Genomic DNA, 16,719 nt, shown 5'->3' with positions numbered 1-16,719 from the left:
CAGATTGAGACTGGAGATGAGGAGAGGGTTCTTCACTGGGAGGGTGGTGGAGCACTGGGACAGGTTGCCCAGGGAGGTGGTTGAGGCCCCTTCCCTGGAGATATTCAAGGGGAGGCTCGATGGGGCAACCTGGTCTAGTTGGGGGTGTCCCTGCTGACTGCGGGGGGGTGGGACGAGATGCCCTTTGGAGGTCCCTTCCAGCCTGGGCGATTCTATGAAAGTTGAGCTGGAATCCTGCAGCCCCAGGAGGACGTAAGCCTCTACCCCACCGCGGAGGAGGTGGCTACGCACGGCAGAGCTCAGGGGCTTCGTCGCTGTTGTCCAGGCAGTCGTTGTCCCCGTCACATTTCCAGCGCTCCTGGATGCAGCGGTTGTTCTTACAAGCGAACTCTCCGGGCTGGCACTGCGGGGGCGGGATGTAGGACGGGTTGGCTGGCAAAGGAAAAACAAAAGGGAGGGGACAATTTTAACTGAGTGGCCAAGTGCAGGGCAGCAGCAGCAGCAGCGAGGACAGTCCCGTGTCCCTGGGCTGGCAGGATGTCTGTAAGACTGCCCAGCAGCCCTGAGAGGGCACACGGACACTTGTAGAACCACAGACCGGTTTGAGTTGGAAGTTGGAGAGACCCTTGGAAGTTGGAGAGACCCTGGCTCAGCCTTAACCCACAGGCAGCACCAGCAGAGCTTCATCCCTCTCATTTAATGCAGCAAAGCTCGGTACTGCCCAGGCTGCCCACCCAGACCCTGGCTCTCCCTGACACTGGGTGCAGAGCAAACCCGCCCCGACCACGTGGGCAGCGTTGGACACAGTTGGAATCACAGATTTGCTGAGGTTGGAAGGGACCTTTCAGATCATCGAGTGCAACCATCAACCCAACGCTGATAAAAACCAGCACCAAACCGTATCTCTAAGCTCCACGTCTGCCCAGCTTTTAGATACCTCCAGGGATGGTGACTCCACCACATCCCTGGTCAGCCTGTTCCAAAGCTTGACAACCCTTTCAGTGTAAAATTATTCCTAATATCCATCCTAAATCTCCCCTGACACAACTTGAGGCTGTTTCTTCTTGTCCCACTGCCTGTTCCTTGGGAGAAGAGACCAACCCCCTCCCCCCCACCCCGGCTACACCCTCCTTTCAGGGAGTTGGAGAAAGCAAGAATCACAGAATCTTCTAGGTTGGAAGGGACCTCAAAGATCATCTTGTCCAACCGTCAACCTAACTGACAAAAATAGACACCCGCACAACCAACAAAAAGCAACACCATCACTAAACCAGACCTCCCAGCACCACATCAACCCAGCTTTTGAACACCTCCAGGGATGGGGCCTCAACCACCTCCCTGGGCAGCCCATTCCAAGGGCTGATGACCCTCTCAGTAAAAAAATTGTTCCTAATATCCAGCCTGAACCTCCCCTGGTGCAAGTTGAGGCCATTTCCTCTTGTCCTGTCGTCTGTGACTTGGGAGAAGAGACCGACCCCCACCTCTCTACCCCCTCCTTTCAGGGAGTTGGAGAGAACAATTAGGTCTCCCCTCAGCCCCCTTCTCTCCAGCTGAACACCCCCAGCTCCCTCAGCCTCTCCTGGTTGCACGTCATCAGTTCAACAACCCCCCCCAGGGATTCCCACCCGTGTCCCCGGTCCAGTGGCGGAACCGCTGCCATCGTGCAGGAGGAGGAACCGGAGCCAGTTCGTGATTCATCTGCAGAGTCCCACCACCCACCTCCCCGTGTCCCAGGTGGCCTCCCAGCACGATGGCATCACTGCCAACGGGCCACAGTAGAGCCACAGACCCCGTGTCCCCACCATCCCCCACGGAGAGGGGTCCCCAGGCCCTGGGACATCCTACCCTGGCAGGTGACAGAGTCTGATCCCAGGATCTGGTCCTCAGCACAGGCACACTGACGGCCCCGGGGGGTGGCCAGGCACAGGCTGCTGCAGCCCCCGTTGTTCACGCGGCACTTGTTGGAGCCCACTGCAGAGACAAGGCAGGAGTGAGGAGAAGGGGACTTCAGGGAACCCTTGCTGACCCACAGGGGGGTTTGCTGGCTGCCCCCGGCTCCCTGGATTCCCTCAACAGGCTCCATAGTTGGAGCCCAGCTGGAGACCCCAGTTCATCAGGCCACGCAAGGCAGTGGGGACCCCTCAGGGGACATAAAACCAGTTCATCAGGCCATGCAAGGCAGTGGGGACCCCTCAGGGGACATAAAACCAGGAAAGCCATCAGGCAGGGAGAGAGGGGGAGAAAGAGGAAAGGCTGGAAGGGTTGGGGGAATGAGTGACAGCAGAAAGACAGAGTGAGTGGGGATGGACAGATGGCCAAGGGGAAGGCAGGGCACTTCCTTGGCTCCTGCTCCCCAGCCCCATCCCTGTTCCAGCCCCACCATTCCCTCCCCCAGGCAGAGGTGGCCCCAGCACCTTGTTGCTGCTGCGCGTCGTACATCCGGATCTCGAAGATGGGTGGGCGCTCGTTCCGCAGCAGGCTCACCACCTTGGAGGTCTGGTCCAACCTGTAGATGCTGCCGCTGCGGTACTCGGTCCAGAAGAGGAAGCTGCTGTAGTGGCACAGCCCGAAGGCGTGATTGAGCTCAGGTCCCTCGTACACGATCTGCAGGGAGGTGGAGAAGCTTGTTGTCAGCTGGGACGGGCGCCCGGGCAAACCCCATGAGGGCAGGACAGGGCAAAGGACGTTGGAAGGGGAGAGGAAGGGACAGGTGGCAGGGTGTCATGGCTGGAGGTGACCAGCCACCCACCCAGAGGACCCACAGCAGATGTGGCCAGCAGAGGCAATGGTTTGGCTACCCCAGCTCTGGGGTGACCAGTGGGGTCTCCACTTGCCTTCCGCTCGGTGCCGTTAAGATAGACCATCTCGATGCGGTCATAGAAGGCATCCACCCAGTAGAGGATCTTGGCTGGGATGTCCAGGCTCAACCCATTGGGCCACAGCACAGTCTTGGAGGTGATGAAGATGTTGCGGTTGGAACCGTCCATCCAGGCTCTCTCAATCTTGCCCCTCTTGCTGTCCTTGGGGTCCTCCTCCCAGTCTGTCCAGTACATCCACCTGCCATGGACACCGAGCGTTACAGAGGCTCGGAGGAGCCCACCCCACCACTCATCTGAGGGGTCACCAGCTCTGCCTCCACCGAACCAGGTGGGAACTCTACGGCTGCTCACAGGGCACAAGCTGGGGAAGGTCCCTCTGCCAGGCCCCGGCCCAACGCGATGGCCCAATGGCCCTCCTGAGAGGGGGAGGCCATGTCAGCGCCCCTCAGAGCCCCAACTGGAGCTGCTGCGTGGCCAGAGCTGCTGCCCGTCCCCTCTGTCACAGCTTGGGAGCCACCACGAATGGAGACACAGCGACCACTGTGGGTGCTTGGAACCCAACTGCCAGCCCAACCCTCCCAGGAGCCCGCACCCGTTCAGGGGGTCCACCACGATGGCGCGGGGGTGGGTCATCTTCCCCTCGATCAGTGTCTTCCGCGTCTGGGCAGCCTTCTCCAGCCGAGCCACGCTGATGGTCTTTTTGGGGCCGTCATCCGTCCAGTAGAGGTTGTTCCCCATCCAGTCCACAGCGATGCCTTCCACGTTGTGGATGCCTTTTGGGGAAAACTTTGTCACCGGGGCTGGGCAGCAGCAGGAAGATGAGAAGTGGAAGCCACAGCCCCATATGATGCCCAGAGCATTCGGTACCACCCGACCCCAACTCAAGCCGACAGCGATGACAGACGCCCCCAGCCCCCCAGGGGTGCCACAGCCACAGGGGCCTGGGCTGAAAAAAGCCAAATTCAGGAGCATCGGTGGCTGGTTCGCCCCAAGGCGACACAAACGTGTTCGTCTGGCAGCGTGGGGGTGGATCAGCCACCACACTGAGCCCCAGGGACTCTGACTGAGGATCCCCCATCCCTCCCTCCTCTTCCCATCTGAGCAGATCAGGCAGGAAGGGGACATCCAGGGACAGGGGGACATCCAGGGACAGGGGTCCCTCTCCTGCCTCTGCCAGGACCCATTCTCTGTACCTGTCTCTCAATAGCACTCTACAGATAAACCCAAACAGCAGCTTCAAACCTCAGTTTTAAGGGTCAGAGACACAAGGGAGAGGACAGAAGCGCTGTCATCAGGCGAGGAAACTAGGAAACTAGGGGGTGAGGGATTGGAAAGCAGCCCTGAGGAAAGGGACTTGGGGGTGCTGGTGGAGGAGAAGCTGGACATGAGCAGGCAGTGGGCACTCACAGCCCAGAAGGTCAATCCCATCCTGGGCTGCATCAAAAGCTGCATTGCCAGCAGGTCCAGAGAGGGGATTCTGCCACTTGACTCTGCTCTGGTGAGACCTCACCTGGAGTCTTGTGTGCAGGGCTGGAGCCCTCGATAGAAGAAGGACATGGACCTGATGGAGAGGGTCCAGAGGAGGGCCACGAGGATGATGAGGGGGATGGAGCACCTCTGCTGCGAGGACAGGCTGAGGGAGCTGGGGTTGTTCAGCCTGGAGAAGAGGAGGCTCTGGGGAGACCTAAGAGCAGCCTTCCAGTACCTGAGGGGGGGCTACAGGAAGGCTGGGGAGAGCCTGTTTAGAAAGGGCTGCAGTGACAGGACGAGGGGCAATGGCTTCAAGCTGGAGGGGAACAGATTGAGACTGGAGATGAGGAGAGGGTTCTTCACTGGGAGGGTGGTGGAGCACTGGGACAGGTTGCCCAGGGAGGTGGTTGAGGCCCCTTCCCTGGAGATATTCAAGGGGAGGCTCGATGGGGCAACCTGGTCTAGTTGGGGGTGTCCCTGCTGACTGCGGGGGGGTGGGACGAGATGCCCTTTGGAGGTCCCTTCCAGCCTGGGCGATTCTATGAAAGTTGAGCTGGAATCCTGCAGCCCCAGGAGGACGTAAGCCTCTACCCCACCGCGGAGGAGGTGGCTACGCACGGCAGAGCTCAGGGGCTTCGTCGCTGTTGTCCAGGCAGTCGTTGTCCCCGTCACATTTCCAGCGCTCCTGGATGCAGCGGTTGTTCTTACAAGCGAACTCTCCGGGCTGGCACTGCGGGGGCGGGATGTAGGACGGGTTGGCTGGCAAAGGAAAAACAAAAGGGAGGGGACAATTTTAACTGAGTGGCCAAGTGCAGGGCAGCAGCAGCAGCAGCGAGGACAGTCCCGTGTCCCTGGGCTGGCAGGATGTCTGTAAGACTGCCCAGCAGCCCTGAGAGGGCACACGGACACTTGTAGAACCACAGACCGGTTTGAGTTGGAAGTTGGAGAGACCCTTGGAAGTTGGAGAGACCCTGGCTCAGCCTTAACCCACAGGCAGCACCAGCAGAGCTTCATCCCTCTCATTTAATGCAGCAAAGCTCGGTACTGCCCAGGCTGCCCACCCAGACCCTGGCTCTCCCTGACACTGGGTGCAGAGCAAACCCGCCCCGACCACGTGGGCAGCGTTGGACACAGTTGGAATCACAGATTTGCTGAGGTTGGAAGGGACCTTTCAGATCATCGAGTGCAACCATCAACCCAACGCTGATAAAAACCAGCACCAAACCGTATCTCTAAGCTCCACGTCTGCCCAGCTTTTAGATACCTCCAGGGATGGTGACTCCACCACATCCCTGGTCAGCCTGTTCCAAAGCTTGACAACCCTTTCAGTGTAAAATTATTCCTAATATCCATCCTAAATCTCCCCTGACACAACTTGAGGCTGTTTCTTCTTGTCCCACTGCCTGTTCCTTGGGAGAAGAGACCAACCCCCTCCCCCCCACCCCGGCTACACCCTCCTTTCAGGGAGTTGGAGAAAGCAAGAATCACAGAATCTTCTAGGTTGGAAGGGACCTTTCAGATCATCGAGTGCAACCATCAACCCAACGCTGATAAAAACCAGCACCAAACCGTATCTCTAAGCTCCACGTCTGCCCAGCTTTTAGATACCTCCAGGGATGGTGACTCCACCACCTCCCTGGGCAGCCCATTCCAAGGGCTGATGACCCTCTCAGTAAAAAAATTGTTCCTAATATCCAGCCTGAACCTCCCCTGGTGCAAGTTGAGGCCATTTCCTCTTGTCCTGTCGTCTGTGACTTGGGAGAAGAGACCGACCCCCACCTCTCTACCCCCTCCTTTCAGGGAGTTGGAGAGAACAATTAGGTCTCCCCTCAGCCCCCTTCTCTCCAGCTGAACACCCCCAGCTCCCTCAGCCTCTCCTGGTTGCACGTCATCAGTTCAACAACCCCCCCCAGGGATTCCCACCCGTGTCCCCGGTCCAGTGGCGGAACCGCTGCCATCGTGCAGGAGGAGGAACCGGAGCCAGTTCGTGATTCATCTGCAGAGTCCCACCACCCACCTCCCCGTGTCCCAGGTGGCCTCCCAGCACGATGGCATCACTGCCAACGGGCCACAGTAGAGCCACAGACCCCGTGTCCCCACCATCCCCCACGGAGAGGGGTCCCCAGGCCCTGGGACATCCTACCCTGGCAGGTGACAGAGTCTGATCCCAGGATCTGGTCCTCAGCACAGGCACACTGACGGCCCCGGGGGGTGGCCAGGCACAGGCTGCTGCAGCCCCCGTTGTTCACGCGGCACTTGTTGGAGCCCACTGCAGAGACAAGGCAGGAGTGAGGAGAAGGGGACTTCAGGGAACCCTTGCTGACCCACAGGGGGGTTTGCTGGCTGCCCCCGGCTCCCTGGATTCCCTCAACAGGCTCCATAGTTGGAGCCCAGCTGGAGACCCCAGTTCATCAGGCCACGCAAGGCAGTGGGGACCCCTCAGGGGACATAAAACCAGTTCATCAGGCCATGCAAGGCAGTGGGGACCCCTCAGGGGACATAAAACCAGGAAAGCCATCAGGCAGGGAGAGAGGGGGAGAAAGAGGAAAGGCTGGAAGGGTTGGGGGAATGAGTGACAGCAGAAAGACAGAGTGAGTGGGGATGGACAGATGGCCAAGGGGAAGGCAGGGCACTTCCTTGGCTCCTGCTCCCCAGCCCCATCCCTGTTCCAGCCCCACCATTCCCTCCCCCAGGCAGAGGTGGCCCCAGCACCTTGTTGCTGCTGCGCGTCGTACATCCGGATCTCGAAGATGGGTGGGCGCTCGTTCCGCAGCAGGCTCACCACCTTGGAGGTCTGGTCCAACCTGTAGATGCTGCCGCTGCGGTACTCGGTCCAGAAGAGGAAGCTGCTGTAGTGGCACAGCCCGAAGGCGTGATTGAGCTCAGGTCCCTCGTACACGATCTGCAGGGAGGTGGAGAAGCTTGTTGTCAGCTGGGACGGGCGCCCGGGCAAACCCCATGAGGGCAGGACAGGGCAAAGGACGTTGGAAGGGGAGAGGAAGGGACAGGTGGCAGGGTGTCATGGCTGGAGGTGACCAGCCACCCACCCAGAGGACCCACAGCAGATGTGGCCAGCAGAGGCAATGGTTTGGCTACCCCAGCTCTGGGGTGACCAGTGGGGTCTCCACTTGCCTTCCGCTCGGTGCCGTTAAGATAGACCATCTCGATGCGGTCATAGAAGGCATCCACCCAGTAGAGGATCTTGGCTGGGATGTCCAGGCTCAACCCATTGGGCCACAGCACAGTCTTGGAGGTGATGAAGATGTTGCGGTTGGAACCGTCCATCCAGGCTCTCTCAATCTTGCCCCTCTTGCTGTCCTTGGGGTCCTCCTCCCAGTCTGTCCAGTACATCCACCTGCCATGGACACCGAGCGTTACAGAGGCTCGGAGGAGCCCACCCCACCACTCATCTGAGGGGTCACCAGCTCTGCCTCCACCGAACCAGGTGGGAACTCTACGGCTGCTCACAGGGCACAAGCTGGGGAAGGTCCCTCTGCCAGGCCCCGGCCCAACGCGATGGCCCAATGGCCCTCCTGAGAGGGGGAGGCCATGTCAGCGCCCCTCAGAGCCCCAACTGGAGCTGCTGCGTGGCCAGAGCTGCTGCCCGTCCCCTCTGTCACAGCTTGGGAGCCACCACGAATGGAGACACAGCGACCACTGTGGGTGCTTGGAACCCAACTGCCAGCCCAACCCTCCCAGGAGCCCGCACCCGTTCAGGGGGTCCACCACGATGGCGCGGGGGTGGGTCATCTTCCCCTCGATCAGTGTCTTCCGCGTCTGGGCAGCCTTCTCCAGCCGAGCCACGCTGATGGTCTTTTTGGGGCCGTCATCCGTCCAGTAGAGGTTGTTCCCCATCCAGTCCACAGCGATGCCTTCCACGTTGTGGATGCCTTTTGGGGAAAACTTTGTCACCGGGGCTGGGCAGCAGCAGGAAGATGAGAAGTGGAAGCCACAGCCCCATATGATGCCCAGAGCATTCGGTACCACCCGACCCCAACTCAAGCCGACAGCGATGACAGACGCCCCCAGCCCCCCAGGGGTGCCACAGCCACAGGGGCCTGGGCTGAAAAAAGCCAAATTCAGGAGCATCGGTGGCTGGTTCGCCCCAAGGCGACACAAACGTGTTCGTCTGGCAGCGTGGGGGTGGATCAGCCACCACACTGAGCCCCAGGGACTCTGACTGAGGATCCCCCATCCCTCCCTCCTCTTCCCATCTGAGCAGATCAGGCAGGAAGGGGACATCCAGGGACAGGGGGACATCCAGGGACAGGGGTCCCTCTCCTGCCTCTGCCAGGACCCATTCTCTGTACCTGTCTCTCAATAGCACTCTACAGATAAACCCAAACAGCAGCTTCAAACCTCAGTTTTAAGGGTCAGAGACACAAGGGAGAGGACAGAAGCGCTGTCATCAGGCGAGGAAACTAGGAAACTAGGGGGTGAGGGATTGGAAAGCAGCCCTGAGGAAAGGGACTTGGGGGTGCTGGTGGAGGAGAAGCTGGACATGAGCAGGCAGTGGGCACTCACAGCCCAGAAGGTCAATCCCATCCTGGGCTGCATCAAAAGCTGCATTGCCAGCAGGTCCAGAGAGGGGATTCTGCCACTTGACTCTGCTCTGGTGAGACCTCACCTGGAGTCTTGTGTGCAGGGCTGGAGCCCTCGATAGAAGAAGGACATGGACCTGATGGAGAGGGTCCAGAGGAGGGCCACGAGGATGATGAGGGGGATGGAGCACCTCTGCTGCGAGGACAGGCTGAGGGAGCTGGGGTTGTTCAGCCTGGAGAAGAGGAGGCTCTGGGGAGACCTAAGAGCAGCCTTCCAGTACCTGAGGGGGGGCTACAGGAAGGCTGGGGAGAGCCTGTTTAGAAAGGGCTGCAGTGACAGGACGAGGGGCAATGGCTTCAAGCTGGAGGGGAACAGATTGAGACTGGAGATGAGGAGAGGGTTCTTCACTGGGAGGGTGGTGGAGCACTGGGACAGGTTGCCCAGGGAGGTGGTTGAGGCCCCTTCCCTGGAGATATTCAAGGGGAGGCTCGATGGGGCAACCTGGTCTAGTTGGGGGTGTCCCTGCTGACTGCGGGGGGGTGGGACGAGATGCCCTTTGGAGGTCCCTTCCGGCCTGGGCAATTCTATGACTCTATGATTCTATGAAATGGCCATTGCTGCCAGCTCTTGGGGGCTGCCCACGCTGAGGAGGGACCAGTCCTGCCCCCCTGGCCACGCACCGTCCTTCAGAATGGTCTCTCTCTCCGTGCCATCGATCTTTTGCCGCCCGATGAGGTAGCTGGTGGTGTCAGCGAAGTAGATGAAGCCAGTCTCAGCGTGGAAATCCAACGCTCGGGGGTTCATGAGGTTCTCGATGGGGATCATGTGCTCGTCTGGCACTTTGGCCCCCATGTCCATCCCGCGGATGATGCCCGGACGCCCCTTCCCATACACCAGGAACAGCTCGTGCTCGGGCTCTGCAGAGAGATGGGGAGAGCCATTGCCACCAGCCCGACACCAGGTGGGCAACCCGATGGCACTGGGGCTTTTGCGGGGTCACAACTACCACACACAAGGCCACAGGAGGAGGCAACTTGCTCCTGCACCCCAGGGGTCTGCAGGGACCCCAGACCCAGTGGGCAGCCCACAGCTTAGGCCGGGAAGGAAAGGGGTGTTCACAACTGGGAGGGAGGGAACTGAAAAGCTCTGCTCCCCCCGGGGCCCGGGGGCTCCCAGTCGCCCAGCACAAGCATCTCTGCCCACCCTGGTCCCCTCGTGTCCCCCCCACAACCCTCCAGGACTCACTTTTGCAGGATTTTCCATCGCTGCCCAGGCTGAACCCGGAGCGGCACCGGCAGGTTCGGGTCTTGTGGCTGTTCCCCAGGAGGCAGATATCGGAGCAGCCTCCCGGTTTGCCAAACTGGTCGGGCTCGCAGGCATGGCTCCTCACTGCAAGAGAGAGAAAGCACGGGCTCCAGCACCCGGGGGGCAACCAGGGCCACTATTCTGCCCCTATTCTGCAACCATGGGGAGGTGGAGAAGGTCTCATGGGTGTTTTAGGGGGACCCTTCCTCCCGGAGGGTCAGCCAAGGGGCACAGGACAGACAAGGCAGAGATGGGAAAGGACCTGCCCAAGATGCAGGGCAGAAACCAGCAGTGCATGTCCCAGGACACAGCCACGGCCACTGGGCCACGCTGCCACCCTCCTGCCAGCCCACCCCTCATGGTGGACCATGGGGGGAGCGGGACTGCCCAGCTGTGGGCAGGATGAGCCCCAATGCATCCAGAGAGATGCTCCTTAATCACGCTCCTTCGCTGCTCGGAAATCTCCTGATTAGTTTTATATTCTAGAAAATGCCGAGCAGGCTGCAGACGCTAAGAGGATTTTCAAGGAGTAAATTGATTAACTGCAGGAAGGTGCTGGAGTGGAAGGTGGAGCAGGCAGAGAGGGACGGGCACGGGGTGGGGATGGCACCCACCCACAGCTCCACAACCTTCCAACTCCCTTCAAATCCCTCGGCCCCGGTCGGGGGGCAAACACGCCGGCGGCGGGGGGACCGGGAGCGTGAGGGCACCGTGTGAGAGAGCCATTAATAATTCAAGATGCCACATCTGCTCCCACATCCTCCAGCAAGACGTGATCCATCAATCGTGCAGCGCAGCCGCCCGGCCCGCGGGGACGGCCACCACGTCTGGCAGGAGGAGACGGAGCGATGGCGGGGGCCGGGGGCACCCTGGGGCGTGCGGCCACCCAGCGTGTGGCTACTGGGGAGCAGGAGTCCCCCACCACCCCCTGGCAGCTCCAGGAGTCCCCATGGACCACAGATGGCTCCTCCATCCCTGTCCCAGTGCATTTCAGTCTGTCCGGCTCTCAGCACCCCCAGCTCTGGCTCACCCCGTGGTGAGTTCCCACCTGCCCAGGAGTTTCTGGGAACTGGGGGTGACTGGACACGGCCATGCCCAGGCTGAGCATGGCATGGGGGGCCCACAGCATGGCATGGGGGGCCCACAGGGTGCTACCAACGGAGGCTCTTGGGCAAGTGAACCCATCTTGGGTGTCCGGCCCCATTCGGAGGGAGGGAATTCAGAAGGTGCAGCCCATCCCCATCCCCACCCAGGCTCTGGGGGTCCAAGAAGCTGCTTTTTTGGGGTCCCACCTGTGGGCTGGCGCCGCTGGTGGTAGATGTGCAGCGCTCCCCCCTTGTCCACCCGCGTCACCACCTGGTACTCGGTGCTGTTGAAGCGGTTGACCCGGATGACGCTGGTTTTCTGCTGGGCGTTGGCGTTGTCCGAGTTGGTGGCGTAGAGGTAGTTCTCAAAGACGGTCAGTCCATAGAGGTGCTCGATCTGGAAGGCAGGAGCCCATCAGGAGGAGACACCAGAACCCTGGCTCTGAGATGTGTGAAGCCCCCAACCCCTGCCCCTCATCCTGCCCTACAGCTCTCGCCCCTGCCACATTCGGGGCACAAGGCTGGGCTTGGCAGGTGGGTGCTGCAGGACCAGTGGGTGTTCAGCCCCTCACACCTTTTCTTTGCCAGACCAGCAAAGCCAAGCCTGTGGACCAGTGCTCCCCAGCAGGCCAAGTTCAGACCCACCTCTGGCCATAAGGCCTTCCCCAAACCTGCCCCCCCCTCTCCAGCCCCACTCACCAGGATGCCCTGGATGATGGTGTGTCTGTTCTTGCCTTCGTAGTCCACCACCTCAATGTAGTCCAGGTAGGCATCAGCCCAGTACACCAACCGGTTCACCAAGTCCAAGGTGATGCCGTGGGGGAAGACAATCTTGCTGTCCACCAGCTTGGTGCGGTTCTGCCCGTCCATGTCACACCGTTCCACCTTGGGGATCTGCCCGTAGTCGGTGAAGAACACTTTGCTGCAGGAGAAGGGTAAAAGCGGGAGCTCAGAGCCCAAATGTCAGGTCCGACAGCGGGGAGGAAGGACACACGGACAGACGGTGCCCACTCATGCCTGTGGACACGGGGATGACCAGGGTCCACCTCAGGGGAGCTGAGCAATGGGCAGAGGTGTGAGACGGGCAGACAAAGGCCTGAACTGAGATTTGTGGGTGTCACCAAGAAGAGGGATGGGACTCTCCACCAGCCGACACGCTAAAACACACCCTGACATGCCTGTCCAGCTGCCACCCTGCCTGTGGCCACCACTCCTGGCACAGACCAGAGCTGGGGCTCAGCACCACTGGCCCTGAGCACCTGGAGCGTGTTGGGTCTCTGCTGCAGAGCCCAAGAGACTTTAACTCAGTGTTAACTCAGAGACTTTAACCCAAGAGGATGGTCTGCACCATCCCTGTTCTAGGCCAGAGTCTCTCTCCTGGCTGCTACGCGATATTTATTTATTAAAAAACCAAACCAAAACAAAACTTCAGCTTTTCTGCTCGATAACATCAGCTCTCCTCACTCAGACACCCTGTGGACAGTCCGAGTTGCTCCCGTGGCCCCACGTCCCAGCCTCCCCGTGCGTGGGGTTTTGCAAAAGGCAAGTGCCTGAGTGTTACCATCCGACCGCAGCGCCCCGAATTAAATAGGCACAAGCAGAGCTGCATGTGAGGATCTGACTGTTTCGGTTCCCAAAAAGCCAACACGGAACTGCAACTACGTGGCCACGAGCTGGAAGCAGCAGCGTGTCCTCAGCCTGGTCCATCCCACGGGACCGGCGAAGCTGCTGCTCAGGGCAGGTGGAGCAGGGAGCGACCCCCCTGGAGAGGGGCTTCTGGACACGGCCAGGGACCTCTCCTCCATCTCCTCCAAACCCAGCTGGTACCACTGGGCTGCTCAAAACGCTGCTGCCACAACTAGTGTAGCCAGCAGGTCAAGGGAAGTCATTCTCTCCCTCTACTCTGCACTGGTGAGGCCACAACTGGAATCCTGCATCCAGTTCTGGGCTCCCCAGTTCAAGAGGGACAGGAAACTACTAGAAAGAGTCCAGCGAAGGGCAACAAAGATGATTCAAGGATTGGAGCATCTCCCTGATGAGGAGAGACTGAGAGAGCTGGGACTCTTTAGTCTGGAGAAGAGAAGGCTGAGGGGAGACCTTCTCAATGCCTACAAGTATCTCAAGGGAGGGTTGAAGGAGGAGGGAGCCAGACTCTTTTCAGTGGTTCCCAGTGAGAGGACGAGGGGCAACGGGCACAAGTTGGACCAGAAGAGGTTCCACTCAAATATGAGGAGAAACTTCTTCACGGTGAGGGTGGCAGAGCCCTGGAACAGGCTGCCCAGGGAGGGTGTGGAGTCCCCTTCCTTGGAGATTTTCAAGACCCACCTGGATGCTCCTGAGTAACGTGCTCTGACAAGCTCTGGGCAATCCTGCTTCAGCAGGGGGGTTGGACTAGATGATCTCTATGGTCCCTTCCAACTCTAAAATTCAGTGAAATTCAGTGAAACTACCCTGCAGTGTGTGGCCCCAAACCCAGCTGAGGGGGAGAAAACGCTGTGATTGACTCAGTGCTAAAGCCCAGAGGGGCCCTCGCAGGCGGGAGAGGGGCCACCTCTCTTTTCCAGCCCCTGTCACCCCACCGAGATGCTGCAGCTGGACCCTCCTGGCTCCTTCAACCTCCCCAGATCCGTGGTGTGGGTCCGGGCAACGTCCCCCAGCAGGATCTTACCCCATGGCCGGGTCCAGCGCTATCCCCTTGGGGTTGTAGAGCTCCAGGTCCAGCAGCGTGACGCAGGTGACTCCGTTCTTGTTGCAGACAAAGATCCTGTCGTCGATGTCATCCACGAAGTAGAAGTTGCCCGTGAGCCAGTCGATAGCCATCTGCTCCACGTCTGGGGTGGGAGAGGGGGGGCGAGAGGTTATACAGGGAAGGAGGGAGCCGTGAGCCCCACGTGTGTGGGTGCAGGGGGTCTCTAACCGCTTCGCAGCCCCCCCAGGCATTTCAAGCACAAACAGAGCTGAGGAGCGAGGCTGTGTGAGCCCTGAAGGAGCTGTGATGTGGTCACCCTGTGAGGATCAACACAACCACCTGAGGATCAACACAACCACCCGAGGACTGACACAACCACCCGTCCTCGCCTCCTGAGGGAGAGGGACCTGCCACCCCCCCAGGCACCTGGAGGAGCATCCCTTGGGAACAGCGTCAGGAGCAGGGGGAGGTGGGTGCTGGAGGGGGCAGAGTCAGCTCCTGGGGTCACAGAGAGGGGGAAGAGGCTCAAAGAGCAGCACAGGGACGGCAAACGCCGGGTGAGCAGGGAGGGATGGCAGCAGCCGGAGGCAGAGCCCCACGGGGATGAGGCAGCGCAGGCAGAGCTGAGCCGGAGCCGGGAGGACACCCCGAGCCCTCCAGCAGGTGAGAGACAGCACCTGGCATGTGATGTTTAAGTATTTAATTAAACCAGTAAAAGCTTGTTAAATCGAATAAACACAATGCACCTGAATTCCTTCCTTAACAACCAGCTCAGTGCCCGGCACTGCCTGCGTCCTGTCCCCCCCCCCCCCCCCAAAAGCCCCGGGGGAGGGGGGGCGACACCATCCCCAGAGCTCCCCCACCCTCGGCCCGCGCCCCCCCCCCCCCCCCCCCCCCCCCCCCCCCAACAAAGGCCAGGGTGAGGGGCTGCAGCAGCTCCTGGAGGCTCTGGGAGATGCCAAGTGCTTTGGAGACCCATCCTTAGGGTCAGTGCCCCTCGGGATTTCCCCCACGTCAACACAGCAGCACTGTGGGGCCGGCACCGCAGCCGGGGCAGGGTCGGGGGGAGCAGCAGCAGCAGCCCCCCCACAGCCTGAGCACCCCGAGGACAGCGGGACCCAGACAGCCCCGGAGGAGCGGGGCCAGACGCCGCTGAATTATTAACCAGCTCAGAAGCCGGGGAGAGCAGAGGGAGGGAAAACATCCAGCCAGCCAGGACATTTTGCAATGCCCCGCGCTCCCCCCGCTCGCAGGACTCTCTGGTGATGTCGAGCCTTTCCCCGCCGCAGCCCCACGAGGCGCTGCCTGGATTGCGAGGAGACCCAACTGATGAGGACCCCGGAATTTGGGGGTGCCCTGTCTGAGCACAACCCCAGGTCAGGTGGTGGCTCACACCGAGTGGTTGGCGTCAGGGCCCCGGGCCCGGTGATGGCCGCCCGGTGACCAACCACCCTCCCCTCCGGAAGGGCGAAGCTGCGGCGCCCGCAGCCACCACCCAGCGTGATGCATCTCGTAAAAACAAGTGGAAACAGCCAGAGCCAAGGAATTAGCAGCAAACCAGCCCAACCGAAGGCTGCGTGGGGCTCCTGCCACACGGTGCCCAACGCGCCGGAGCTGGCAGCAGGCCTGGGGCAAAGTCAGGGCCCCCCCGTGCCCACCAGCACGGCTCCTGGGTGCCCGCTGGCAATAAGAGGTTTTTGTGCTGAGTGAAAACCACCTAAAAAAGTGCCTGGGGGTGGTGGGGGCTGGAGAGAGCCCATCTCTGCCTCCAAGGTGGGTCTGCCTGAGTCACGCTGCCTGGCCAGGCGCCTGCCCGCCGTCCCCCTCACCCCCTGATTCACCCCCCCCCCTTTGGCACGGGGAGGGGGCGGCGGAGCCACGCACTGGGGCGAGAAACGCTTCAGCGAAGGGATGGATGTGCAAGAATTCCCCCAAAAAAGCAGGTCTTGGCTGGCGCCTGCGCGGCTGAGTCAGAGTCACAGGACCGGGGGGGGGAGCGATCCAAGCCGGGGCGGACGGGGAGCGACCAGGGGGACAGCGTGGGGGCCTGAGCCCCCCCCTCAACGGGGCACGGACCCCCCCAGCCACAGGCTTTGGCTCTTCCTCGCTGCCTTCCTCCCCGTTGCCACCCCCCGACCCACGCTCGCCCGCACCTCGCTCCTCCTCTCCCCTCGCCCCCGTTGTCACTGCCACCTCCACGGGGCACGTCCCACCGAGCTGGAGGAAGGTCACCAACACCACACTCGAAGGCTAAACAGGAATCAGAAGGGAAAATGGCCAAAACAAGCTTATTTTCCAAGGTTTCCAGCTGCTTGCTTCCTGGGGCACGCAACCCGCAACGGTCGCCTCTCCCCAGCAGGACCGAGGGTCCCAGTGCTCCTGGGGGTCTCCCAGTTGGGGTCCGGCTCTGAGCGGGGCCAGCACTGGGCCGGGGAGCTGGGGGTGATGCAAGCACTTGCTCTTCTCCCAGGCTGTATTTTTGCAGCTGGAAAGCATTACCCTCCTCAAAGGCTTTTGTTTTTCAGCTTGCTCCTTCTCTCCCTGCTCGCCATCCCCCTCCCCCCCCTTCCCACTCCTTCGCAGGAATCAGTTTCTTTTATTATTATTATTATTTTCAGCTCTTTCTTTTAGCCTCAGCTAAACCTGGATTTCCTCTTGAACTTTCAGTGGAAGCTAATTTAGCAAATGCCTATTTTTAACCCCTCGCATTAGCCCACAGAGAGCTCTCCCACCACTCAACATTTGGCTTTGGGAGTGGGGAGGAGTGAGGGACGTGGCTTCTCCCCCCCCCCCCACCCCCCCGGCCCCC

At 60.5% G+C, this 16,719-nt stretch overlaps 1 protein-coding gene across 1 annotated transcript in view; it reads right to left on the bottom strand.

Annotated features, from left to right (window-relative positions):
* LRP1 (LDL receptor related protein 1) overlaps positions 1 to 16,719 on the bottom strand; it is a 116,789-nt gene that overhangs the window by 58,057 nt on the left and 42,013 nt on the right. Inside the window, exons 8-17 of the mRNA XM_014959362.1 lie at positions 13,890 to 14,052; positions 11,921 to 12,143; positions 11,429 to 11,618; positions 10,077 to 10,220; positions 9,512 to 9,748; positions 7,999 to 8,179; positions 7,422 to 7,644; positions 7,002 to 7,191; positions 6,433 to 6,558; positions 4,908 to 5,048 (exon numbers count right to left, since the gene is read on the bottom strand). Coding sequence (XP_014814848.1) covers positions 4,908 to 5,048; positions 6,433 to 6,558; positions 7,002 to 7,191; positions 7,422 to 7,644; positions 7,999 to 8,179; positions 9,512 to 9,748; positions 10,077 to 10,220; positions 11,429 to 11,618; positions 11,921 to 12,143; positions 13,890 to 14,052 — 1,818 coding nt within the window. The remainder of the gene's footprint in view (positions 1 to 4,907; positions 5,049 to 6,432; positions 6,559 to 7,001; positions 7,192 to 7,421; positions 7,645 to 7,998; positions 8,180 to 9,511; positions 9,749 to 10,076; positions 10,221 to 11,428; positions 11,619 to 11,920; positions 12,144 to 13,889; positions 14,053 to 16,719) is intronic.

Source organism: Calidris pugnax, unplaced genomic scaffold, assembly GCF_001431845.1.
Source record: "Calidris pugnax isolate Ruff unplaced genomic scaffold, ASM143184v1 scaffold421, whole genome shotgun sequence".
Classification (NCBI taxonomy): domain Eukaryota; kingdom Metazoa; phylum Chordata; class Aves; order Charadriiformes; family Scolopacidae; genus Calidris; species Calidris pugnax.
This window is presented reverse-complemented; position numbering and strand designations above follow the sequence as displayed.